General features: G+C 38.8%; 1 protein-coding gene across 3 annotated transcripts in view; it reads right to left on the minus strand.

The window, feature by feature from the left end:
* The window catches only part of pde9aa (phosphodiesterase 9aa), a 40902-nt gene extending 14320 nt beyond the window's left edge, over nucleotides 1-26582 (minus strand). Inside the window, exons 1-7 of one of the 3 annotated variants that reach the window (XM_044014877.1) lie at nucleotides 26324-26582; nucleotides 18861-18931; nucleotides 17818-17895; nucleotides 12048-12091; nucleotides 10627-10681; nucleotides 9918-9988; nucleotides 218-302 (exon numbers count right to left, since the gene is read on the minus strand). In XM_044014877.1, the coding sequence (XP_043870812.1) occupies nucleotides 218-302; nucleotides 9918-9988; nucleotides 10627-10681; nucleotides 12048-12091; nucleotides 17818-17895; nucleotides 18861-18931; nucleotides 26324-26386 (467 nt within the window). In that variant the 5' untranslated portion in view covers nucleotides 26387-26582. The remainder of the gene's footprint in view (nucleotides 1-217; nucleotides 303-9917; nucleotides 9989-10626; nucleotides 10682-12047; nucleotides 12092-17817; nucleotides 17896-18860; nucleotides 18932-26323) is intronic. The other 2 variants (XM_044014869.1, XM_044014885.1) reach the window with 2 other exon arrangements.
* Nucleotides 26583-27016: the final 434 nt, after the last annotated feature.

A 27016-nucleotide genomic window follows, 5' to 3' on the forward strand; every position in this document is an offset into this window, starting at 1 on the left:
TTCCTTCATATAACATATTATCTACAACTATAATTGTAGTTACTGCAGTAATATGGATACCAAAGCATTACTAAGTACTGTGTATGCTAGTATTTACAGTCAGGAAAGGTTCTCAGTAAAGCAGATCCAATTCCAACAACAAATGGTCAATGCTGTCAATAAAAGAGCAGACTAGACTAAACTGATGAGAGGATTATCCAGCTGCTGTTGTTTTCACCTGTTATTTCTTGATGCCATTTCTTCACGAAGCTTCTTGATGTCATTGCGACATTTCTCAATCTCCACCACCTTCATGCCCTCCACTGCAGGCAAACATGTAAGTAATTCATTAGGTCCTCATAGCACTTATGAGGTCAATCAAATCAGGTCAAAGAAACACTGTTCAGAGGTGTTCATTTATTATCAGATCAGCAATTAAAAACCCCATAGAGACTGGGTCTGTCCCCTGACCTGCTAAAGTAAATAAATCAGGAACAAACAGAAGAGGAGTTAAGACATTCTAATTTAATAAAAATATATTCCAACAATAAAATACCGAGTCCAAGAATACCACCTTTAAATGTGGACTATTAAATACTCTCTTCAAAATCTGTTTTAATTAATGATCTCATTAGTGACAACCGTATTGATTTATTCTGTGTAACTGAAACTTAGTTACATGAAGAAGATTGCATTAGTTTAAATGAGTCGACTCCACCCACTTTTACTAAGACCCATATTCCGAGAAGCTCGGGCCGAAGAGGAGGACTAGCAGCCATTTTTAATACTAGATTATTAATCAATCCCAAGCCCACACCAGGATATATAAAATAATAATTGTATTCAATTCAACATTCATGTAGATGTTGACCGTGAAGATTCTATAACTTAGTCAGACAGCTTATTAAAAACAGAGCTGTATCAGATCTTACTGATCTGGTTTTATTTCTTTTTATATATTTTAGCATGTGGGGACGTTTAACAGTGTTTAATGGATTTTGTTTTCATTTCCAATGTATTTACTTGTCTTCTGTAAAGCACTATGAATTGTCTTGTGTAAGAACGGTACTTTACAAATAAACTTGCCTTGAAACAAATTGATGTATTATTTTTAGAAGAAATACAGTGATGTGAGCACTGGTCTTAGGTCCTATCAGTGGTCTTCCTGCTCTCTAGAACCTTTACTCCATCATCCCAGGAGGTCGAACATGTTATAGAGGTGAGGTGTCTTTTAGCCAAAGCACACTTTGAGCATTTTAATGTGTTTTTTAGCAAAAAGCTAGGCTCTAGGCTCTAATCAAGGCTCTAATCCCGGTTCAACCAAGGGCCTTAATGTGTGGCGTTTGAATGTTCTCCATGTGTGTGCATGGGTTTTCTCCAGGTTCCTTTCAAGCAGAAAAACATGCAGAGGTTAACTGGACACTCTAAATTGAATGAATGCAACAGTGAATGGTTGTTCCTCTATATGTTTGCCCTGCAATGGATTGACAACCTGTCCAGGGTGTGACCCTGCATTTCACCCTATATCAGCAAGGTTTTACTCCCGTCCTCTGTGACCATTACGTGGAAGATAGAGCAGTAAACAATGTCAAGAAAATGGTAAAATAATCTGCATGTTTGTGTCATGATCATGGTCAGATCTTCAATTAAGTCACATTTATAAAACAATCTACTGTATTTTTAACTAATGATTAATAACATGCTCAAGAACTGTATTGTTTTCAAGCATGCTGAATCCATTAAAACATTTACAGTGTAATTTAGAAGAGGGTTTTAATAGGGTCACACCATTTAGTGCTCAGGGCCTTAAAAGCCTTTAGGGAGTCAGGAGTCAGGAGTAAATCTAGAGAAGCTGTCAAGTAGACCGGCCAGGAGCTACTTCTGAAAACACTCAATTTCAGTGTGATTACTCTAAAGTGAGAGGGAGAGTACAGTTAAGATGACTCCAAATGTACAACACAGATTGATCTGAGGTAGGACAACAGTAGAGTGCCAGAGTAACAGATACAATGACTGGAGCTGGTAGCATCTGTTCATGTGTTGATCAAACACAGATCATGGTGAAGTTAGAAATCTATCTAGAAATTCCAGGAACGTCTGTCTGTCTGTCTGTCTGACTGTCTGTGTGTGTTATTCACATATCTCTCAAAAGGTGGTCCGATTGATTTCAAACTTGACAGGTGTCTTGCTACGGGAACGAGTAAGTGCAGTGCCAAGTTTGACATTGTTTGGAGAAGTAATGCAAAATATATCACTGAAAGAAGTACACATTGCCTTTCGCCGCTCTACTGTAGCCACTCCCCCTCTCACTCACACAGCACTGTGAGTCAGACAAGGCGCCGTCAAGCTGAGGCAGACAACAAACGCAGTGCCCCAAACCACAGCCTGCTCACCCCACTGCCCTCCGGGAGGTGTTACAGGTCCCTCCACAACCGAACCAGCAGGTTCAGAGGAAGCTTCTTTCCTGCAGGTGTCACCCTACTGAACTCTAGCTCTGCATCCCGGTGACAAACAACCAACTGTTATGCAACCATGTAGTTAAATTTTCCATATTTATTGTATGCCATTATGTCAGTATCAGTATTTGCTTTCTACCATACACAAATAAAAGTGTCACTGAACTTCTGCTGTGTAATAGTAACAATGAGCACTCAAACACACCAAACACACACAAAAACAGATTTAGCACTAGTATATAAAAACAAAGCAAAACGGACACTTCACAATGCTTCGGGGAGGATGTTTGTGGACTATGAAGTCAAAGTTGAATCAATCTAGAAGAACATTTGGCAGCACCATTTACACCTAGACTATCATAACATGGTGGTGGGGAAACATCTTACAGCATGCTATGAAGGTGGCTCCTCACCAGCCAGAGAACAGTAGAGCTGATGATGCAGCAGGAAAATTACCCTGAAAACTAAAAGATTCAAGCAATAGAATGATGTCAAACTAAAGAAATCCACCTGGTGGAGCTTAGATCTTATCTGAGGAATGAGGTCAGAGTTATGCACACCGCATGTAGACTGGTTTAAAAAAGAGTTCCACCTGAACAATTTACAGGTCTGATCCAGTTACAGACACAGAACTGTTCATCCAGTTTTATAAAAAAAGCTTACGCACATTGTGTGTTTTTTTTCTATCATGGCTTTAATGAAGATCATATAATACTTTATTAATTTAACATATATATATCAGTATATATATACATATATATATATATATGTATATATATATGTATATATACATATATATACATATATATATATATATATATATATATATATATATATATATATATATATATATATACATATACAACATAAATATGTTTATTAATTTTCCCTTTTTACAACTCAATTAAACAAACATTAAAACAAAACAAACACACCAACAGCAAAATGCCCTCTGCTTATGACCTTTCAGGGAAATCCTGAAACAAAATGGAAGATAGAAGTTTCCCCAACTTTGTAAAATTGATTTGATTTTGAATGCAATACACAAGTCAATTACTTCAAAGACACTAGGTCAAACAGCACTTTATGCCAACTCCTAAAATTTGGCTCTTTATCACTAATCCACCGCAATAAATGTTGTTCCTAGCTGCATGTGTAAGGATACAGTACAGTCTCTGATTTGTTCACCTGACATATCTAGCAGGAAGGCCTAGAATGAGAGACACTGGATCCATCTCTAGTTTTAATCCTAGTATTGTTTCAATTTCAGTTAAAACATTAGACCAATATGTTTGAAGCATGACCAGAGACAATGAGTTAGAATTTCTGTCTTACATTTGACACAGATTGGGCTTGAACATATGTCTGCAATTAGGGGAAATATGCATTTGATTTATATAGCACTTTTCTAGTCTTGATGATCACACTACAGTTTTGCCATTCACCCATTCACACCCATTCACTCATCTTTCATACTCATTCACACGCACAGCAACATGCCCGATGTAAAATCTTAAACTGTAATGATCTGGCACGATTACAAACTGAAATCGATTTAGCATAGGTCCATACATCTTCCCACTCAGTCTCACTGATTGTGACAGAAAGTTCGCTCTATCACTTTTCCCTGAGTCCTTGTGAAGTTATAGATGGAACAGCACACAAAGCTCCACAAAGTACAACTAATGGACCTCTTCCGAGTTGTTCCAAACAACACTCTCTCAAGGGGAAATATATCAGGGTTATCAATTAGAGCTGTGCAGTGTAATATATGATGTCTTGTCAACATGTTAACACAACATTATCTCATTGTTTAAAGCCGGGCATCAATCAGTCCTGGTCGAAAAACCAGGTTATTTAGAATAGGAGTGAAAGCTGATGTCAGTTTAGACCTCCCCTCAAGTCTACACATTAATCTCCATTCCTTAATTGTGTAAAGGGTAACAGGATTGTCACAGCACAGTTTAATAGTTTAAAATTCAACATCAAGCCAGACTTCTTATTTAATATCCAATCATAGATATAGTGTTTATGAGCACAGAGCTGATAACTTCCAAAATCAGCTAAGTCTAACCCTCCATCAGAGCTTGGTAGTTGCAAGGTAGCCGTCTTTAGCTTTGGTTTATGTTTGCTCCATATAAAAGAACTGAGCCAGCCGTCTATTTTTTTCCACAATCTTAGTTGAAAATAATACAGGAATCATTTAGATAGGGTAAAGTAATTTAGGCAGTGTGTTAATCAGAGCTATATGTCCAAGCCAGGAAATGGGATTTGGAGAAACACTACAAATCCCACTCTATTTTCTCAGACAGGGGAACAAAGTTAGCTTTATACATCTGCTTAAAGGCAGGGGTTATGTGTACCTCCTGGGGACCATTTAAAGGGGAAGGAGGGCAATACTGTAAACATTGAATTTAGACTCCCTAGTGGCATAGCCTCCAATTTTGTCAAACTGATTTTATATCAAGAAAATATGCTAAATAAGTCAATAATATTAAGTAAGGCAGGGATTGAAGACTATGGACTTGAAATATACATTAAAACGTTGTCTGCATAAAGGCATATCTTATGGTGCACCCCATCTTTTTGTAAGCCCGCTATAGAGGCCACTGTCCTGATAGCCTCTCCTAATGGTTTGATCGCCATGGCAAATGAAAGGGGCGATAAGGGGCATCCCTCCCTCGTCCCTCTATGTATAGGAAAACCACCTGATCTAAACATATACAGAACCCTAACCTTGTAAAACACACAATGGTAAATTCCACTTGAACTGCTCTGTCACAATGTTCACTCTACTTCGCCGTCTTTACTCCGCCCACTCTATGATTAATTAAGAAAACTAGGCTATTCCGAAGGGTTCACTGACCTTTTCTTGTACCCTTATAAATGCATCTATCTCTGGGGACCAGTGTTTACTCCCAAGTGACATGAGTGGAGCAATTTCAAATAGAACATACATTTAGGGTGAAAAAACTAAGTGGACAATGTGGAGAGGATTCAGCTGCTGCTATCAGAATCCTTTGGACTTTCACATGTCTACAATTGATTGTGCATCCTTATCTGTACACCTCCTGTCCTCCTGGTTCAGCTCTCTTTCACTAATCCACTCCTCTCTAAAACAGAAAAGGTCGCCCACAACAACATTCTAGCCCCCATTTGAATCTGTGACCATGGCGACAAAAGTGATGAGAGGATGGAGATGTGCGTGGGCGCCACGCTGTTGCTGTAGCAACCAGGTATCTAGGCAAGAGACATACTTGTGTCAAGTGGTTGCACACGTTCGATCAAAACCCACTACAGAAAAGCCAGCCAGGGAGAGTGGAACTCAAAATAATTCATGAGAACAGACAGTAGGAAAACTGCTGCAATATTCACGGTATGTTGTCACCTTGAAATTTTCACAACTTCATTTGATGCGTAGGAAGTGAAATATTAAAAAAATGAAACTGACACTTTTATGAACAACACTGGTATTGTTTCCCCAGTGTTGAAGTAAGTAAAAATCACCTGTATCACACAAAACATAAGCAAATATAGAAATGTTATTTTGCACATTGATGATTTGGCACAGTACACTGTAGTACACAGGATTTTGCATTCACAGTCCATAGAGGCTGAATTTATCGAGTATATTATATATTGCTACCGGACAGACTGACATAAAATTAGGTTCATGTTCAGTGTATACAAGGGGCGATGGGATTTAATGGAATTCAGCATGAGAGGGAGAGGAAGTAGGAAAATAGCTACAGGAAATACTGTTTTCTGGTCGCTAATTAAAGACAGCTGTATGAATGAACTACGCAGAGCAATCTGCCTTCGCATCATCAACTCATAGATTAGTGCAGTGACTTCTATCACTTATCAGCGTGAGAAATGTCATGTGTGGACTTACTGAAATGCATGAGACTTGAGAGGTCTGCTTACGTTCACACCTATGGTCAATTTAGAGTGTCCAATTAACCTCTGCATGTTTTCAGAAAACGCAAACTCCACACAGAAAGGCCCAAACCTGGATGCAAACTGGCAACCTTGTTGCTGTGAGGTAAATTGATGCTTGAGCAGAAGCAAAAGTAATGTTAGTGTGGCTGCATGCTAAAGTGGTTAACATAGCATTTCACCTACTAATCATTGTAACACTGTTTACAGCTTCACAGTGCTGCTGCAGACCCGCATTATTATGATCATGATTACAGAAAGAGAGGCAAGGTTGAGATGGTTTGCTTACACGCAGAGGAGGAGGAAAGTGATTATATTGGACAAAAGATGTTGAAGATGGAGCTGCCGGGCAGGAGGAAAAGAGGAAGACAAGCATAGGACAAGATGGAAGCAGATCACGTGCTGTGGGACCCCTAAAGGGAGAAGTTCTGGTTCAAGTTCTAGTTGTGTAGAAACTATCATGCTTCATAGTTTCATGCTAATGGACTGTTGACTGCATACGATCTTTTCCTTTTTCGTTCCTAAACGACTCTAAATGCTGTAGTACATATGCCAGGCGTGTACACTATGCTGAAACCAAAATAAAATAAAATAAAAAAGCAAACAGGCCAAACAATCTCCAAACACAAGACAACGGCAATGAAGACTGACAACCAACTGATTGATTCTCAAAAGGGTTATTGATTCATTTATTTCTCGCGTAATAATAAATTATTTGATTTAAATAATCAATGCAGCCCTGGTAGATACTGTGACTCCACCCCCATCAATGCTGTGCAGACTCTGGTTGCAGATGACATCACACAATCCAGAGGAGTCAGAGGACAACACACACACATGATAGAAATATATTGTGTGAATGTGCGTCTTGAACATCATGCTGCACACACAACAGGACATTCCTGTACTGTTCACATGAAACCACAAACCCAAAGTAAGTGGTCTGTATTTATACAGCGCTTCTCTCGTCTTGATGACCACTCAAAGCTGCTTTACACTACAGTTTTGCCATTCACCCATTCACCCATTCACTCACACTTTCATACAGCACATCTATCACTCACAGCCATCAGGAGACACGTAGGGTTAAGTGTCTTGCCCAAGGACACACTGGCATGTAGACGAGTGGAGCCGGGAATCGAACCAGCAACCTTTGAGTTGAAAGACATTTCACTCTACCACTGAGCTTTCTCTCAATAACTATTAAAATATATACATTAGTGTCCGGGGTAAGATTTGGATCAACTGTGGATAAACAGTATTACGATTTTTAGAGATCACATTAGATATGCAGAGGTTTGATCTGTGAATGCTTTCTGTAGTTTCATAATAATTTCTGTTGCTCATAGAATGCCACTGACTGGAAGCACACCCATATGCAACTTAACCTTTTATCTTTAATCACAGACTTACGAGAGGGATGCAATGATTACAAAACAACCACTGATTAAATGTTCCTGAGGATCAGTTTTTGTAACGCCTACCTAGAACACTAAGACCTAAATCATAAAAGGAAAAAGAACAAAACACTGCATGCAGGTGCAGGCCAGCAGAGCAGACCTCCATACTACAATAACTTTATTGACCTTATTTTACAGCTGCAGGTTGTTATCGCAGGAGAATAAACATGAAGTCACCAGACAAGCAGGTTCAGTTTATATAAGAACAAACTCAGACAAGTGAGGTAGTGAAGGGTATTAGTGGAGGTTAAATGTGTGGGCATAAGAACAGATTATTTTATGTTAGAAACAGGTTCAAATGTGGCTACGGTTCAGTAGATTGTAAGAGAGCACATTGGCAGCATCCTCTGGATGTGGGTTAGCAGACCAAATAACATTTGCATTTCTCCACTTATCATTAATCGCAGTCTCATAAGCTGTGGAGAAGCACAGCTTCACACATGCACTGAAGGAATATAGTTAGGTCTAAATGGCCTCTATGCTAATGTACACAATCCATAATCGACTATGCTGAATAGACACTTAAATACTATATATAGTATATAAGTCAAGCTACAGTGGCAGCTGTTTAATTGGACTTTGATAACAACCGTAGCTGGTGGCTAGTTGGTAGCATGTCTAGTAACATTCCATGTATTTGTGCTATCCATTGATATTTTTAAGTGTTTGACAGAACCTAAATTGAGACTCCTCGTCAGTCCAAAAATGCTCCAGTCTAGATTTCTCACATCAGTATTCTTCTAGCAAAGCTGAGAATGGTGGATAATGTGAAAGCTGTGCAGAATCCCAGGGCCCGTTTGAGTCTGACTGAATGTTCTGTACATAGTCATTTCATTTTCAAGGGTGTTAGTCCAATTTTGAGAATTTGATATGTCCAGTTTAGGTCAAACTAACATGTATTTTACGTCTTAATAATACTGAATATCATGATCTATAGGACCAAGCTCTATCTTTACCACCTGTATGACTGCTTTATTAACCTTGTACCTGGGGCCACTATTCCATTCAGCCGTCTCTACAGTTTGTCTCACCCTGAAAAAGAAGCATATCAATGACTACCTCCCTCAGTCACCCCTTCCCCCACTTGGAGCAGGATTATTTCTGTTTACCAAGCCCTGGTAAATGATGCACTCAGAGATTTTATTGTTTGTGTGTATCTCGACGACATTCAGGTCTTTTCCAAGTCCCTAAATGAACATGTTTCCCATGTCCACAAAGTGTTAACCCACCTGCTGGAGAACTGATTGTTTGTAAAGGACAGAGAAGCATGAATTCCATGAGGACACTGTAGGCTTCTATGGTGATTAGATACAGTCAGTCATAGAGTGGCTCACATGCAGCAGGGAGATTCGGCTGTTCTTGGGTTTGACAACTTCTATCAACGATTTATACATGATTACATAGCGAGGTAGCGGCAGGGCAGGGAGGGCTTTTGATGAGCTTGGTGAGCTCAAGAAAGTGTTCACCTTCATCCCTGTCCTGATTCTGCCGGACCCCTGCAAGCAGTTTGTGGTAGAAGTATGCCTCTAACAGTGGATTAGGGGCAATCATTTCCCAGTATCACGGTCCTAAGAACCAGCTGCAACCAGTTATCTTGTTGTGTCATCTCACCTGAGCAGAGCAAAGCTATTATATGGGAAATCAAATTGAGTTGCTGGAAGCCAAATCTGGAATGGATGCACTGGCTTGAGGTGCCATTTGTGGTGTGGACATACAGGCTCTGACTGTAAATCAAGGGGAAACTTTAAAAATGCCCCAGCCCTCTCAATAAATGAGTTTATGAGGTGAAAAAGGTAGAGCGGAGAACGCTCTGAGAAACAGCAGCAAGGGACTAAAAGTTAACCAAAAGACAACATTGCTCACAGAAGCTATACAATAAAGGCAACAATAGTATAACATAAATTAAATATCTTTTACATTTTAAATGTGTTCTTCTTTAGGCAAAGGTAATTGACAATGTACATATATTCTAACTAACTGAGCTATTAAACACTGCTTTTAATGCAGCTCACATGTTTCTTCATAGATTTTAAAGCAGCATAGCAGCTGATGACAGGTGTGATGTAGGTGGGAACACACTTACGCTCTACTCTCTTCTCCAACATGGCCAGACGGTTGGTGACCTCCGTCTTCAGCTCATTTATCTTGAATGCCCTGTGGACAAATACGCACAGGTGGGAGAGACCCAGAGGTAGAAATGTGAAGTGACAGCCACACGAGTTTGTCTCTATCTACAAAAATGAAATGTTTAACATAACAACTCTGGCTGCAATATCACATTTGTCTGTTTAGCTCTACAATCAGATATGTGGCTGCCAGTGGACTTCTATCCTGCATGAGCAGTAAAATCATGTCAGGAGTCAGTGGGAGAATGAGTGAAAGGTGTAAAGACAAAGACATGAGGCAGATAAAGTAAGGAAGAAGAGATAGCAGCAACACTTCATGTTGTGGCTGCTGGTTTAAAAACCCTGGAACTTCTACGATGACGGATTGAATTCCTCTGTAAGAGCCAAAGCAATTCTCCAGGCTCTTGGAATTATGCAAATTAGCTTTGTAAACCAAGAGGAGTTTCGTCATCAAATTACAAAGATGTTGCTGAGTTGTGGAAGATACAATAGACATTTCACTGTATAAAACTCAACAAGGAATGCAATTACAAGGTAGGATAAGCTAAATAAATGATATGTTTTATCTGTACATTGATGTGCATATGCAATATCTGCACCAAGAGCAATAACTACAGGCAAACTGTGCATGAAGTGAAAATCACATTATCACATTAATTTGCTTACCTTGAAAATTGCTCTGCTACTTGTGTCAGTACATTCTGAAAGAGTTCCTCTTTATCTGTGGAGAGAGCAAAGATTTACATACTCATATACACACCCACACATAGCTGAACAACTGTTAGAACACACACACACGCACGCACACACACTAAGAGATTAGGTAAACACATCACAGCATCAGATGGCCCAGTCAATAGATGACGGAGTTAGATTAATGAGTGAAGATAAATAAAACGTGCCCCCTTCCCTTTGGTCTCACCGGCATTGACAAACACAGTATGTGAAGTAAATAAGAAGTGACTGACAGTTTGATGTGTTAACAAGCCACTTCCCACACACACTGAGAACAGACTGGACACACACAGTCCTGCCATTGGCCACAGTCTCCAGTGTTGTGGGCAAAGTTCAGCACAAGGGGCCAATAAACCTACACCTAGGAGAAATTATAGTAATAGATTGTACATTGTGTCACACATTCCATCTTTCATGTGGGGTTCGGAGGTCAGTGCAGGGTAAGGACAGCATTGTTAAGGACAATGATCTCTGTGACTAATTAAGCTGGTTAAGCTGAAGGGACTGAACTGACAAACAGCACACAGTATACAAATGCTAAATAAAGAGTTATTTAACCTTTATTTCACTGGGAAGTCACATTGAGATTAAGGTCTTTGACAAACAAGCATCAAAACAGACATGAGTGCGGCCTTTGACACAATCTTTAATCTCGTTGTACACTGTATAATGACAATAAAGGTGATTCTGATTCTGAATCTCTCATACCACTCTCCTCAATAGACTCGTCTCCATCGGTAGCTCCCACACCCCTAAACTGGTTCACGTCGTACTTGAAAGGCCGCACTCATCCAAATCTAATCCTTCCGTTGCCAGCCATTCCATGTTAGCACAGGTGTGCCGCAGGGCACCTTTTCATCATTCATCTACTTCCCATCAGCAAAATTTCCCATAAACACAAAATACTTGATACATAAATACTTTTCCAATTCTACACAGGCGACACCCAGCTCGACCTATCCACTAAGCAAGGTTGTCAACAAATCTCCTCAAATTAAACAGCGACAAAACAGAATTTATTTTAATTGGCACCATATCAACCCTGTCTGATTCCTATCTTCTTCTTCTTCACGTGAGACTGCTGGGGCATCACCCTAGCGCCCTCTACGGACGGTCTGCTACTGCTACCGCTAATCTGCAGCTGCACCTAATGTTCATCTCATGAGAGGAGCTCAGGACAGAGAGTTGCTATCAGAGGTAGACTGATTAATCATTGGGCCAATTCATCAGGCCAATATTTGAATATTTGAATATTAACATTATTCAACTTCTGTCTGTATTGTGTCTGTTTACATTTATGATCCAATTATATGTAATTTAATGGCCAAACATGAGTGGGATACACAACTCACCAGCAAGCTGTCCTCCAGTCATTGGCAACACTCGGTATGGTGACCTTGAACACAGACACAGACAGGTACACACAGACACAGACAGACACACACAGACACAGACAGACACAGACAGGTACACACAGACACAGACAGGTACACACAGGCACACACAGACACACAGACAGACACAGACAGGTACACACAGACACACACACAGACACACACAGACACAGACACAGACAGGTACACACAGGCACACACAGACACACACACAGACACACACAGACACACACACAGACAGGTACACACAGACACACACACAGACACACAGACACACACAGACACACAGACAGGTACACACAGACACAGACAGGTACACACAGACACAGACAGACACACACGGGCACACACAGACACACACGGGCACATGTCAGATGTGAAGCTAAACACATTCTCCATCTATACAAAAAGCACACTTGCTTTTTGTCTATTATTTTATTAACTAATATATTATATATTATTCAGGGTGTTGTTGCTGTTATAAAAGCCTCTACATGTGTTACTTGTTACATAAATAAATATTCATCCTGACACTTTTTAAAATAAAGAGACATACACACACAGAGGATAGTATGATTAAAAACATGGCATCTATGTCTCTGTAATGCATTACTTTCACTGCAAACTTAATGGCTCCCTGAAAACATTTTCTGCTACTTATTACACTTATTAACTTGATTGTAAAGTGTGCGAAACCATCACATTCGGAGGAAATGGATTTGTACATATGTATTTACATATATATAATATTTATATATATATACATATATATACACATACATATATATGTATATATGAATTATGTACAATATATTGCACATGGTGTATGATGCTGAAAATGTTTTTTATATAATGCCACGTGCACTTACAACTGCTTTGAGGTGTATCTTCTTTAACCCTCAGTTTTTAATCAAATCAAAATCTATTTTATGTTAAAATACCCAACAGAGGTTTAATTCATCCCAAATACAAAAATATAAGCAGCATATGTGGTTAATATTTGCCCTTTACCTTTGTTAGATCACATTTATGAATTGAAGTGCTACTCGTTTTCTGTTTTTAATCAAATGTAATCAACAATTTACGAATGAAGCAAGATTTTTCATAACTACTGATTTTTAATAATGTATACTTCATCTGAAATGTAACATTACATTACATTACATGTCATTTAGCAGACGCTTTTATCCAAAGCGACTTACAATGGAATCAAGTACAATTAGCCAGGGGTGGAATCGAACTTGCGACCATGATGTCTTTGGTACACAAGGTAGGGTCTTAACCACTGAGCCACTCCACCCCCATAACCCATTCAGATCAGTTTATACATCTGACACGTCAGCTTGGCGTGTTTCCACCGACTCGGCTCGGCTCGCACAGTTAAGTAGCATTTCCACTAGCATAATACCTGGTATCAGGTACTTTTATTAGTACCTGCTCGGGTGAGGTTCCATGCGAGCTGCGGCGATACTATGCCTAACATTGCCAGACTGCCAGCCACTGACTGGATAGAGTGCCATCACAGTAAGAGACGTCTGACACAAGAATCAAGCCAAAAAATGCCAAACTGTAGATCAGTTAAAAATACTTAACAATCCTAAAACAACAATTACCAGGGAAATGTCTAAAATCTCAATATTTAACATAGGAGTCTGGTTAGCGACAGCACTGCTGATCGCAAGGCGAGCTTTATCACAAACCCTGCTGCTGTAGTTCAGTCCAGTGTCAGACGGAGTCTGTTTTCTGGTCGTGGAGGAAGTACTGAACAAACATTTTTAATGATTACACTCCTCATAATGAATGCAGAGTCTGGGTTCCTTGGAACATGTCTTCTCTGGTTTTGAGGTCTGGTCCTGTGAGCCGTTTCAGTGTGCATATTTAGCGATTTTACAGACCCTGGTGACTTTTTAAAAAAATAAAATAAAATAATACAGCGACTTTCTGTCATTAACCTAAAAACTTTACGAGAAGGAAAAGCACAATTCTGCCGCACGAGTGACATCCATTTGACTGTATTTACAGCGGGCGGAGAGTAGGACACACACACACACACACACACACACACACACAGGCCGTTTCTCAATATCCATACTTGTGCGTACTTGCGTACTCCCATACTTGTGACAACTGTCAGCTGTCAGCATTAGATGCTCGGTGTCATCCATAGATTTGTTGTTGACGTGTTGAATTTTAGATTTATATTAAAGTCATACAGTCATTTTATCTATATTTAAATATAATATGTAAATATTAGATATGTAGAGTAGTATATATCTGTACACGTTACATATTTATAGTAGTGTGTATACTACTCTACAATGCTGTAATATATCTATTTTTCACATTGTAGTGTATATTTTAATAGAAATTAATTAATAAATGAAGTTAAATATTTAAAATGTGAAAATAATAACAATATATATGCATTTATTAAAAGTATTTCATATGTTAATTTATCAACACTGTAGGTGGCGTTAATGAGCACTTGGTGCCAGCCACCATTCAAACAGCAGAACAATACATACATACTTGCTTACTTGAGTATTGAGTAACAGCCACATACTTGGCAAGTATATACTCCCAGCGTACTTCTCAGGTATATACTTTTGTATTAGAAACGGCCACAGAGGGAGAAGCACTGTGTGTGCGATGTGCTGCGCTCACATAGCGCACATGAACAGACAAGAATGAGGTGTTTAATGATGATGGGTTAAAAGCATATCAAGAATGACATTATATGTCATTATATATTACGTGTCCTGTTTCAAAATATTCCTCTATTAATGCCATCTTGTCCTCCATTCTTTCCAATGCGGTTTCAAACACAGCGGAGTACAAACAGGAAATTACACTGTCAGGTTCTGTCCAATCAGACACAAGAAGTGTTACCCCTACCCTTTCTGTAATCTGAAATGTTGTTTTCTGTAATGTTGTTGTGTTTTCTGTAATGTTTATGTATTTTCTGTAATGTTGTTGTGTTTACTGTAATGTTGTGTTTTCTGTAATGTTTATGTGTTTTCTGTAATGTATTTTCTGTAATGTTGTTGTGTTTTCTGTAATGTTGTGTTTTCTGTAATGTTGTGTTTTCTGTAATGTGCATGTATTTTCTGTAATGTTTATGTATTTTCTGTAATGTTGTTGTGTTTTCTGTAATGTTGTGTTTTCTGTAATGTTGTGTTTTCTGTAATGTGTGTATTTTCTGTAATGTTTATGTATTTTCTGTAATGTTGTTGTGTTTTCTATAATGTAGTTGTGTTTACTGTAATGTTGTCGTGTTTTCTGTATTGTGTTTTCTGTAAGGTTGTATTTTCTGTAATGTTGTGTTTTCTGTAATGTTGTTTGTGTTTACTGTGATGTTGTTGTGTTTTCTGTAATTTTGTTTGAGTTTACTGTAATGTTGTTTGTGTTTTCTGTAATGTTTATGTATTTTCTGTAAGGTTGTTGTGTTTACTGTAAGGTTGTTGTGTTTTCTGTAATGTTGTGTTTCTGTAATGTTTATGTATTTTCTGTAATGTTGTGTTTTGTAATGTTTATATTTTCTGTAAGGTTGTTGTGTTTACTGTAAGGTTGTTGTGTTTTCTGTAATGTTGTGTTTTCTGTAATGTTTATGTATTTTCTGTAATGTTGTAGTGTTTTCTGTAATGTTGTAGTGTTTTCTGTGTCTTCTGTAATGTTGTTGTGTTTTCTGTAATGTTGTTGTGTTTTCTGTAATGTTTATGAATTTTCTATTATGTAGTTGTGTTTACTGTAATGTTGTTGTGTTTTCTGAATGCTGTGTTTTCTGTAAGGTTGTGTTTTCTGTAATGCTGTGTTTTCTGTAATGTTGTGTTTACTGTAATGTTGTGTTTTCTGTAATGTTGTTGTGTTTTCTGTAATGTTGTTGTGTCTTCTGTAATGTTGTTGTGTTTTCTGTAATGTTTATGTTATTTCTGTAATTTTGTTGTGTTTACTGTAATGTTGTGTTTTCTGTAAGGTTGTTGTGTTTTCTGTAATGTTGTTGTGTTTTGACCTTCAGGGCCACCGTAGCAAGACAGAGGGTAAAATATACAGTAACGTGAGAGCAGGCGGTGTTTGAATTTTGCAATTTTTCAACCTTGTGCATGAACGGCAGGGGCAGAAACACAAAACTCTCTCTCACACACACACATACACACACTAACAGCAGGCCTAGACAGGAGGAGGACAGAGTGAAGGTACACAGGACCTACAATTTCCACCATTTATTATGCCATACAAGGTGTGTCCCTGTGTTAATGCCTATGAGGGTGGGCTGAAAGATTCATAGGCTGACTATGAAGCAATGGCTGAATTTGAACAAATGTGGTATATTTTCCAACACAGTCTCCCCTGTGGTCTATGTACTTCTTTCATCGATGTTGCAGCACTTGGATGCCCTTGTTATAGAAGCTCTCATCCTCATCCTCAAAAAAGTCATCTACAAGGCTCTCCCTACCACTTTTGAAATAACCTGCCCATTATTGCAGAGAGTTGATTAAGCTGGAGCTTTTCAAAATATCTATAGTACTAATTTTCATCAGTAAGCTTTCAAAAGTGGAAAGAAACCATGCAGTAAATTTAATGCATACCAAGTTTTAATGCACTAGCATTATTCCTTCTTAGTCAGCCTATGAACTTTTGAGTCTACCCTCATAAATCCTTGACAGATGAGTGTGATCCAGGATCAGCTGACAGAGGGTGACCTGACCAGGGTCGAATACAACAAGCTTGTGAATCGTTACTTTTCAAATGCATCTAACAGCTCTGAAACAGAAATTAAAACTTCCTCTGTGACAAACTCTCTCTGGTGAAAACCAAACACATTCCCCCAGATGCACCTGGTCATATCTGGGTATCCCAGTGACACCAGGCTCTCTCTAAATAACCTCAATTTGACTACAAATTTAAGAAATAAAATGTGTTTTCTACTATTTATTGTTAATAATTAACCAACTGTAGTTTATCAACCCATTTTTATTTAGAAAGAGGCATGATTTGCAACCCTACTTGATTCATATGAATACAAACAAATCAGCACACTCCAACTCCAGATGAGGTGGTTCACGTTCAACTGGGAGGAGACCCCAGTGCAGCCCAACGAATAGGTGGAGAGATTATTTCTCCACGCTGGCATGAGATGGATTTCACTCGTGTGGCACAATTGTGTATTCTCATAAAGTGTTTAGGTTTAGATTTGCTGCTAGGCGACAGGGGTCTGTAAAGTCGCTAAATATGCACACACTTTTTACTTGGTGTAATGTTACAGCACAACTACAGTGCTGGCACCTTTTGAAAACAGCAAAGAAAAGAAAAGATCATTTACGCTTCTTGCCGTTTCCATCTGGACGTGGCGAGAGATTGAACAGTATTACATTAAGCCATGGCCTGTGGCCAAGAGGAAAGGAATTGAGTTTGTTGCTGGTTCAATCCAGGAACGGGCCAAGGGCAAAGCACCCAATCCCCCCTTATCTGGGTGAAGATAAGTACTGCCCACTGCTCCTGCACGCTGCTTGTGTTTATTCACTACTGGTGTGTAATGAGGATGGGTTTAATGCAGAGGGCAAAAAATCACTATCACTTATTGTGTGCAAAGAATTACTAATTCTAAACCTCATCGTCTTTCCACCTGCTTCACTAACTATGCTCAAGGTTTACTCACAGGTCAGAAAGCTCCTAAAATGATCATCAACAACAAACAATAATACTGTTGTTTGTCCATGTTTTCCAGTACCTGTCTGTGTTGTGTGGCATGGTGGGGTCGATGGACACCATAGCTCCAGAGGAATCCAGCAGGGACAGATTTGTATTCCTTCATGGAGACAAAAACACATGGACACAGGATATCATGAATGTGTCACCCATAATTTAGTAACACTTAATTTTGATTGTGCACTGTTGACTCTCTATTAGTAATCAGCAGGTATTCAGTGTCATGACAACATAATAATACATATTATAATACATCACAGTGAACCCAAATTGTTGAATTGATTTTTGTTGTTTGATTTAATAAATTATTACTTTTATTCAGTTAAAGGGACGCTCTGTGTGTTGAGAGAGTTCATACCTTTATTACTGTCCAATTGGGATATATTTGATATTATAATCAATTACAGTGATTATTTAGACTGACTTTAAAGGCATAGATGGATTATCTTCTTCCTGGTGCCCCAATCTAAAGTTAATAACGTTTTCAAATTATTTAATAAAAAAATGAAATTATTATTATTTATTTTTTTATCAATCAAATTATTACCACTATTGTTGATCCCTAACATAGGATACTTTTCCAACATAACAATTAAAATCATATCACTGCAGTGTTTATTATCTATCTATAAATTCCAGGAAGGTCTGTCTGGCTGTGTGTTGTCCACATATCTCTGTGTGTCTACGGGCACCACAGACTGTTCACTCCCCTCTCCCCTCCAGGAGGCGTTACAGGTCTCTCCTTCTTTCCTGCAGCTGCCACACGACTGAACTCTAGCTCTGCATCCCGGTGCAACCATGTAGCTTAATTTTCCATACTTATTGTATGTCATGATGTCAGTATCAGTATTTGCTTTCTACCATACACAAATAAGTGTCACTGAACTTTTGCTGTGTAATAGTAACAATGAGCACTCAAACACACCAAACCAACAATTTACTAAAAACACACTTGCACGGGCACTGCACTAGTTTGATAATAAACAGTAGACTCTGATTGTGTGTGTGTGTGTGTGTGTGTGTGTGTGTGTGTGTGTGTGTGTGTGTGTGTGTGAGTGTTTTTACCTTGGAACACCCAGAGCTGTACATAACAGTTCCTTGATGTCACACGGGCTGCAGAATCTACTGAACACCACCTGAGGAAAAACAACACATAATCACATGAGACCTACAGCAAAATTATTAACAGCATGGTGCATATCATTGACTTGGCCAGAACCTTCAGTGAAAGAGATGTTTAATCTCAAAGAAGCTTTCCTTGTTAAACACAAGTTAGAATAATTGCAAAGATGGCTTATTTGTAATGGATATAGGTATATACTAATTCACTGCTGCCTCCATCAGTCAGTTGTGTTATTGTGTTATTTGGTGGCACATTCTTTGGCTTAGTGAACACAAGCACAGGACAGTGGAAATAAGAATCAGAACCTTTATTGGCAAAGTTTGTGCACACAAACAAGAAATTTGACTTGGTTATGAACAAAAAAACAAATATATAAACAGAAGTAGATCAGAAGATATAAATATAAAAGTACAAGTTATTGAGAATACCTTCAATAACAGCTTGTTTTTGCAGACAGTGCTCTGTAGCGCCTGCCTGAAGGTTTATGTCTGCAGAGGTGGGGTCCACCTCCTACTTGTATGCGGACTCGTCATCGTTCTGGATCAGTCCGCAAACTTCAGGAGTTTAACAGACGGGTCTCCTGAGTCAGTGCAGTCATTTGTGTAGAGGAAGCAGTGGGGAGAGAACACACCCCTGGGAGGCACCGGTGCTGATGGATTTTGGCAATGATGTGAAGCTCCCTCGCCTCACCTGCACCGTACGTCCCTGGTTGGTCGAGGTGATGCAGGATATAGAGCAGTTCCATGTTCACTGCGTCATGGGCCGACCTGTTTGCCCGGTAGGCAAACTGCAGGAAGTCCAGCAGGAGCTCAGTGATGACCTTCAGGTGGCTCAACACCAGTCTCTTAAAGGATTTCATGACCACAGATCTCAGTGCGACAGGCCTGTAGTCATTTAATCCTGTGATGGCAGGCTTCTTAGGGACCGGGATGATGGTGGAGCATTTGAAGCAGGAGGGCACTTCACACAGGAACATGTAGTCCAAGTTTTTTTGATTGAGGAACAGCAGCTCATACATTTTATTTCCCAATGAGCGGACGTTCGCCAGGTGCCGTCTGCGTCTCCGGTATATTCCACAGAGGGCCGCAGCGCCTCCAACCAAAAACTCAGAAATAAAGTCAGGGTTGGTGAAAATAGGAAAGTGACGGGGGTAAAGCAGCAAAAGCTACCGAGGTGGCCATCTTCAGCGCCACCTTGATGGATGAAGAAGATTTTTTTTTAAAATCTACCATCACTCTCCTGACATTACTGGAGTCAGTATACAGATGTGCATGTGGTGTAGATTGACTCCAATAATGTGTCTGTGCTTCTTTCTTTTTTTTTACACAGACTCAGTGCTGTGTATAAAAGCATACGGACACAGTCAGACCCACAGATGCATCCTTTTGATCTCAATGATGAGGCGACAGAACTCATCTGCTGCTGCACTTCTCTTTGTGCTGAGAATCAAAATAAACATTGTCTCACACGTTAGTGCCAATGTATCACAGCACAACTTCTTGGAGTTGGTTCCTGATTTTAATTTGGTTACTTGCTGTCCAACCACCCTGACTCAGCAGATAAATGATCTGGTTATCAAAAGAAAATCAGTTTCGTTATCCAAGATAATAGACCATTATCCCATGATAACAAGATGATTATTTCATGACTTCTCTGGCCGTAGTTGAGGGATAAAACAGTCCTCTGTCCTCTGTGTTGTTGAGGAGAGCGAGCAGGGACAGTGTGCCCTGAAATTTATGTCCAAACTTCTGGTGAAAGTGCTGAACGACGAAAGCTTAACAAAACCGCGGGAGTTGGAGAGATGTCACAGAGCTCTGATGGCTCAGCTGAGCGCCGATGCACATCCCCAGCCATTCATCCTATGCTTGTAAGAAAATTCTTATTTTCCCGGACTTGCCTGGTTGATGGCCAAACGCAGCGCCTCTAAGAAGGTGAAATCACAGCTGTACGAGGAGGATATTAAATTCAGCCTGCGATACCCTGCAACTCTTGTGGTGTACTTCAAAGGATCCGGCACTCATTCAGCACCAGTGGGGCTGCGGAGGCTCAGATGCTGGAGTCTGATCCAGCTCTGATTGTTGAAGGCATGGACTGGTCTTGCACCCACAGGGGCTTTTGAATAGACTTTCACCCAGTGAACTATTATCAGTCACCAGTCACTTCCCGTTGCCATGATGAACAAATATTATAGCAACTGAACACCATAAGAGCCTTACTCGTTCAACTGACCTCTCTCTATATATATAAGGTACGGCACTTTAATGCGCAGGGCGATCATTACATTTTATTTATTTATTTTCATTTTTAGTGCCAGACTTTTATTTATGTGGACAATACAATACAAGTGCCTCATTCTCAGAACTGATTCAAGAGAAATTCATTTAATGGAAGGAATGGTTTTTTTATTTCATTTTTTATTTTATTTGTGTGCTATTTTATTTCCTGTCCTGAAAAGGTATGCTAATGCACAACAACATTCCAGTTTAAAATGTCACTGACCACTCAACTTTTCGTTTCGTTCTACTTTACTCCATGGTGCGTTGGGTAGTTTTGGATGAGCTGCTATACTTTCAGATTTTGGCGTTATGTTAAATATGAATGCTTGGGAGCTCTAACAGATAGCGTAGGGAAGTTGTTACAAGGACGTTATACTCACCATATCATATGAGGATTGCATTTCATTCTGGGTAGAGGTTAAATTACTCTATACTATGTCCTGTATGTTCAGTGTGTGTTTTGTATTTGTGTTATTATTATTTTTAAAAATGAATTTAAAAAAGGTGATCACAAAAAAGACAATTTAATTGAATGTCTTTGACCTGCAGCAGATCAATTGAGTTTATTCCCCCTCAGACTACATAAATGTGATTCCCATGGTAAAAGGCTTGTTTCCACATATACACAGCAGTGTTAAATAGTGTAGTGTTCTTCATAGTCCACAAACAGTCAAGTGCTGCCATTTAACATGAAAAATTATCATTTAACATGAAAAATTATTTGTGCACTGCACAGGGAGGGTTGACCCACATAGATAAAAGGGACATTTAAATGTGATGCATGAGAAGAGGACAGTAAGAAGAGACATGCTGAGGCCTGGCGGCGGGGGGGCGGGGGCTGGTTTAATGAGTGCTGTCACAGGGTGAGTGGAGGATGATTGTGGAGAAGAAAGGTCAAAGAGCACTTGAGCCGTCTGCCACTGGCAGCCTGTCACAGGTGGAAGAGGCAGGAGCTGGTGGAATCAGCAGTTAGAGAAGAGCACTCAGAAACATCACACCTACACTGACCTCCACCTACCACTGAAACATCAATCCATGTTTCCCAAACCTCGAAAAATTATTTTGTAATTTATATGGAGCAAAGAAACCAGAAAAAATTCACATTTAAGATGAAAAATCAGAGAACTTGTGTTAATGAAACAAAAAACACTCAAACCGATGAATCGATTATCACAATAGTTGACGATTAATTTGGTCAAGACACTTAACTCCACGCTGCTCCTGACAGCTGTGCAGGCAGCTTGTGAATGGGTAAGAGAGATGAATGATAGGAAATGTGCTGCACATAGAGTGTGAATGGGTGAATGGCAGAAGTGTAAAGCAGCTTTGAGTGGTCATCAAGACTAAAAAAGTATTATATAAATAAACACCAGTTACCATTGAATTATGGATACAGCTCTAGTATCAGACTACCTACATGTCACGAGGAACATACTGGAAGCAGGAACTTTTACTGTTTCTGTAAACAATGCTGTTGCTACAGTTGAAATCCCCAAAGTCAGAAGACGCTGAAACTCAAACAACCTTTTAACAACTTTTTTTAAGTTGTCTTTTTAACTTAATAATTCTCACTGTGACTTGACTAATCAAAATATCTAAACACCCCAGTATCCTAAAGCTTCCTTATCCAAAATATACCTCAACATCCAAAGCTTTTAGTGAATTATCACACAAAAAAATGATAGCATTATACCAATTGTCTATGTAGATTCTCATCCGTCCTGCAGTTCTAAAAGACAATCAGTAGCACCTGGATTGAATGTGTTTGAAGCAGACTACTGTGACCCAAATCCCAATATCAGTCATGACAAGAGCTTACAGCCCCATCAACTTGTATGCATTTTATTTAATAATATACACTTAACTAAAAGGTTGGGAAAATTCAGCAAATGTGTTTGGAGACCAAAAAGAAATCTTCAGTGGCCCATCCACGGGTCCCAATCTAGTCTTTGAGAACACTGTTTTAGAGAATGTACCAGTTCATTACCTTTTCATCTATGAATTCATTATTTGAATATTTATACATGTATACTCTATGAGTGAGGCACTGCTCCTGTCAGCTAATGTCAACTAAAAGTGATATTTCACTATGATAGAACATGTGAAAGAACGATGTTGTTTACTGTCCAAAACAATGGTAAATGATCTGTACTCTTATATACTTTGCTATTCACTCATTCACAAACATTTATACAGCACAGACATGCATATGCACAGCTTTTTACACATTCACATGTGTCTTGACCAGTAGCACATCAGCAAGTATAATAAAAGAACCAAAAGAAATACATTCATCTGTTCATCTTCTATATTAAAACAAAAACAAGTGATGCAACACTGATGACAGCAACTCCTCAGACAGGACAGCACATATTAGTGCTATTATACTGATTATTGAAGGTGAATATACTTTGTTTTTGGTTTTACAGCAGCAGGTTAACACTCCACAGTATGAACCACTGCAACATTTAAATATCAAAACCAATTTAGTCCTAAGCAATATTAATAATGTGAATAAGCAATAAAGGGATTAACCCGAATAACCACAAAAAGTAAAATACAAAAAAAAAAGATTGCCGGTAACAAACACTCTGAGCTTAGTAATAACATGGCTTTGTAACTGCTCAACTGATTTGTAATTGATAAAGAACATGCAGAAAATGAAGAAACATTTGTGTGACAGCATCTGTAACACTGACATAAAGCTAGTAATATCTGGATATTTTAGTCTATAGATAAAGCTGCACACATTGTTTGTCTGGACTCATGAAATGTTTTCTTTTAAAATGTATGAGGAACAATACCCTGTGAATGCACTCTAAAATAAAATATCTAGTCTTTATGATCATTATTACATACTTCAAATACACTTATTACCTTATAAGTTTATGTCTTTTTTTAATGTTGAATGAAGGATATTTACATGTGTTAGAAACAATGATATTGACTATAAATATGATCAAATTCAGCTATAACACAAATAATTAGATGTTATTAAGTAAAAATTATGAATATGATGATTATCAATGCAAAAGGTTTTAAAACTAGGAAAGGTCATCATAGATACCTTATCATGATATGACAATATCCAAAATCTACACAGTATGTTCAGTTGAACTAAGTACCAAATGCTAATCACACAAAAGATCAATAACAGCTAACTCACACACTCATAGACTATTAAATTAAATAAAAAATCCTATATAAACAGATACAGTACATTTAATCTGTTGTTGTGTTTTTTTTTCTTTGTCAGAGTTGGGAAAGGACATGCATGAGGAAATGATGTGTGTTTGAGAGCAGATACACACACACACACACAGTCTGTGAACTCCATAAAGAAGACACAATGCAATAAATGCAAAGTCCTGGTGAGGCATAAAACTCATTATATGGTCTTTTATGAGTTGCCGTTCAACCTTCATTGATTTGTCAATGTCAACAGAGCTGTGACGACACTCTCTGCCTCCACACACACACACACACACACACACAGTCTGGAGACAACTCTCTGCATTTCAACATTTAGGGGACAAATATACTGAGCTTTCACTGACCTTCATTGTCATGAGAACAGTGCAGGTGTGTGTGGACCTTTTCTGGCATAAAAACAGGTCAAGTTTGAGACTAAGATTTGAATTGTGGTCAGGTAAAGATTAGGGTTAGTCATTAATTGGTTATGGTTAACTTCAGGAAGAAGGCCTTGCTTAGGCCAAGTAAATGGAAGTTATGTATGTAATGTGTATGAATATGCATTTAATGTGTAAGATTTCATTGGTTAAAAACCTCAGTGTCAGTGCTCTGCAAGTCTTCATGGACCACTCACAAACAAACACATCTTCTTCTGCCTAAAATGACTATCAACACTTTCTCCTTCTCTCTGTGACACACACTCGCGCAAACACACACACACACTCAAGATGAAAACACTCCATAATGGCAAGGTTCCAGTGAAAGGTGATGATTCACCATCACAATTGAGGCTATTCTACTATTTATAGCCAGTAAAGTGTTCAGTATTATTACATTCACTCTGATACACTGGCGTGACATTTAGACTAAATAAACAAACCTGGGTTTGTATATAATTTACTCACTCAACTGTAACTTATTCTCACAGGGCACAACAAGCAGAAATGGTGCTGCAGTAAACCTCTGCTGTCTCTGCCGCTGCTGCCACATCAATCAGGACTTTATGAACCTTTTATTTAGTTGAGCACAGGTAGTGTGCAATTAATGACAGAATAGCACATATCACATCTGACTTCTCTAAAGTCCACATATGGATTTGCTGTGGATTCTCAGCAGCTCAGGGGCCCCTCTGCAGTCTGTGATGGACCAGTTTTACAGAATTGACTTATCTATATCTCTCTTTTTGGCCCCTCATTTTTTTCTCCACTTTTGATGTACAGAGAAATGTATTTAAATAAATGATCTATATTCTCCACATTGATGTACACTGCAAAAGAATTTTTAATTTTCAAGAAAGTAAAATAGACCTCCTTTCTGGGATATTGTTCTAACTTGTGGCCTTTTTTCAGAAATGTTTTCTTTAGAATATAATATATAATTTAATTTGGCACTCTCATAACATTAGATCTGCACTAGAAAAATGTTCTTTAGAATTTCTTCAAAATCAAGCTCTGCACTAGAAATATTACAAATAATCCAATGATCTGTTCTATATGTGACCTAAACCTTTGACCAGGTTTTTACCTGTAAACAAGTGTGCTTTACTATATATACATTAAAAAAAACCTAATATTATTTTTATCACTTTACCAACCAGGCTTGTTTAATATTATTGCACTGGCTACTTTACGAAGGAGAAGTTTGTGTAGTTGCTAACCCATAAAATTAAACACTATTACATTAATAAATGATTTATTGTTATTGTAAAAGCTGTGAAATTAACCTATATATTAATATAAAAGCATAATAAATATGTATCAATAGGTTTGGATGTTAATTTTCATAGAGGTCATTTTTATTTCAAAACACAGACTTTTAAAAGTTCGGTCACGTGTTGTGCCTGCCATGACTTTTTACTGCAGGTTCGTCGTTGCTTTGTGTGGAGCACAAACAGGTGAGTGAGTGTTGACAGATGAAACTAACAAACACCTGCGTACCTTCTGAATCCTTCCATCCACGTCCAGATAAATGACCCGGTAAGAGGACGAAGCAGAGCCCATGGTCCCTCTCCTGTCCGCGGCGTCAGCGTGCGGATCGTGCTCCGGTTCTCCTCTGGTTCTCTTCCAACCGTGGTTTAAAACAACCGAGAGGATTCAGAAGGGAGTCAGCGGTGCGACGACATCTCGCCTCTGACTCTGATTAACAAACTCTCTTCTTCTTCTTCACTATCGCTCCTTCTTACGCGCGCGCTCTCTCTCTCTCTCTCTTTCTCTCCCTCTCTGCATCTCATAAAGCCTGTGCACGCGCGACCCCGCCTCCCTCATTCTCTCCAGTCTCCACATGTCCTGAGGCCCACGCGCACTCACCTCTCTCCAACACACACACACTGTCCCTAAGGGAGGACATTTGTAGCGTCTTTATTTCACCAATCAGAGAGACAAGTCTGAGTGACGTCACCCAGCCCACACATATATACTCTTTTTGCAAACAAAGAAATGAGTCATTCAACTCGATTTGCACCAGCCATTAAAACCTCATTTCCAGCTAGTATCTACATATGATATTAATCTTATATTTTATTATTATATCCACAGCTGCCATTAAAACATGCTTCCAAAGAGATTGCTTTTCTGCATTGACCATAGGTATGAATGTTTTTTTTCTGTGATGGACCAGCGACCTGTCCACGT

Source organism: Solea senegalensis, linkage group LG2 (assembly GCF_019176455.1).
Source record: "Solea senegalensis isolate Sse05_10M linkage group LG2, IFAPA_SoseM_1, whole genome shotgun sequence".
NCBI lineage: Eukaryota > Metazoa > Chordata > Actinopteri > Pleuronectiformes > Soleidae > Solea > Solea senegalensis.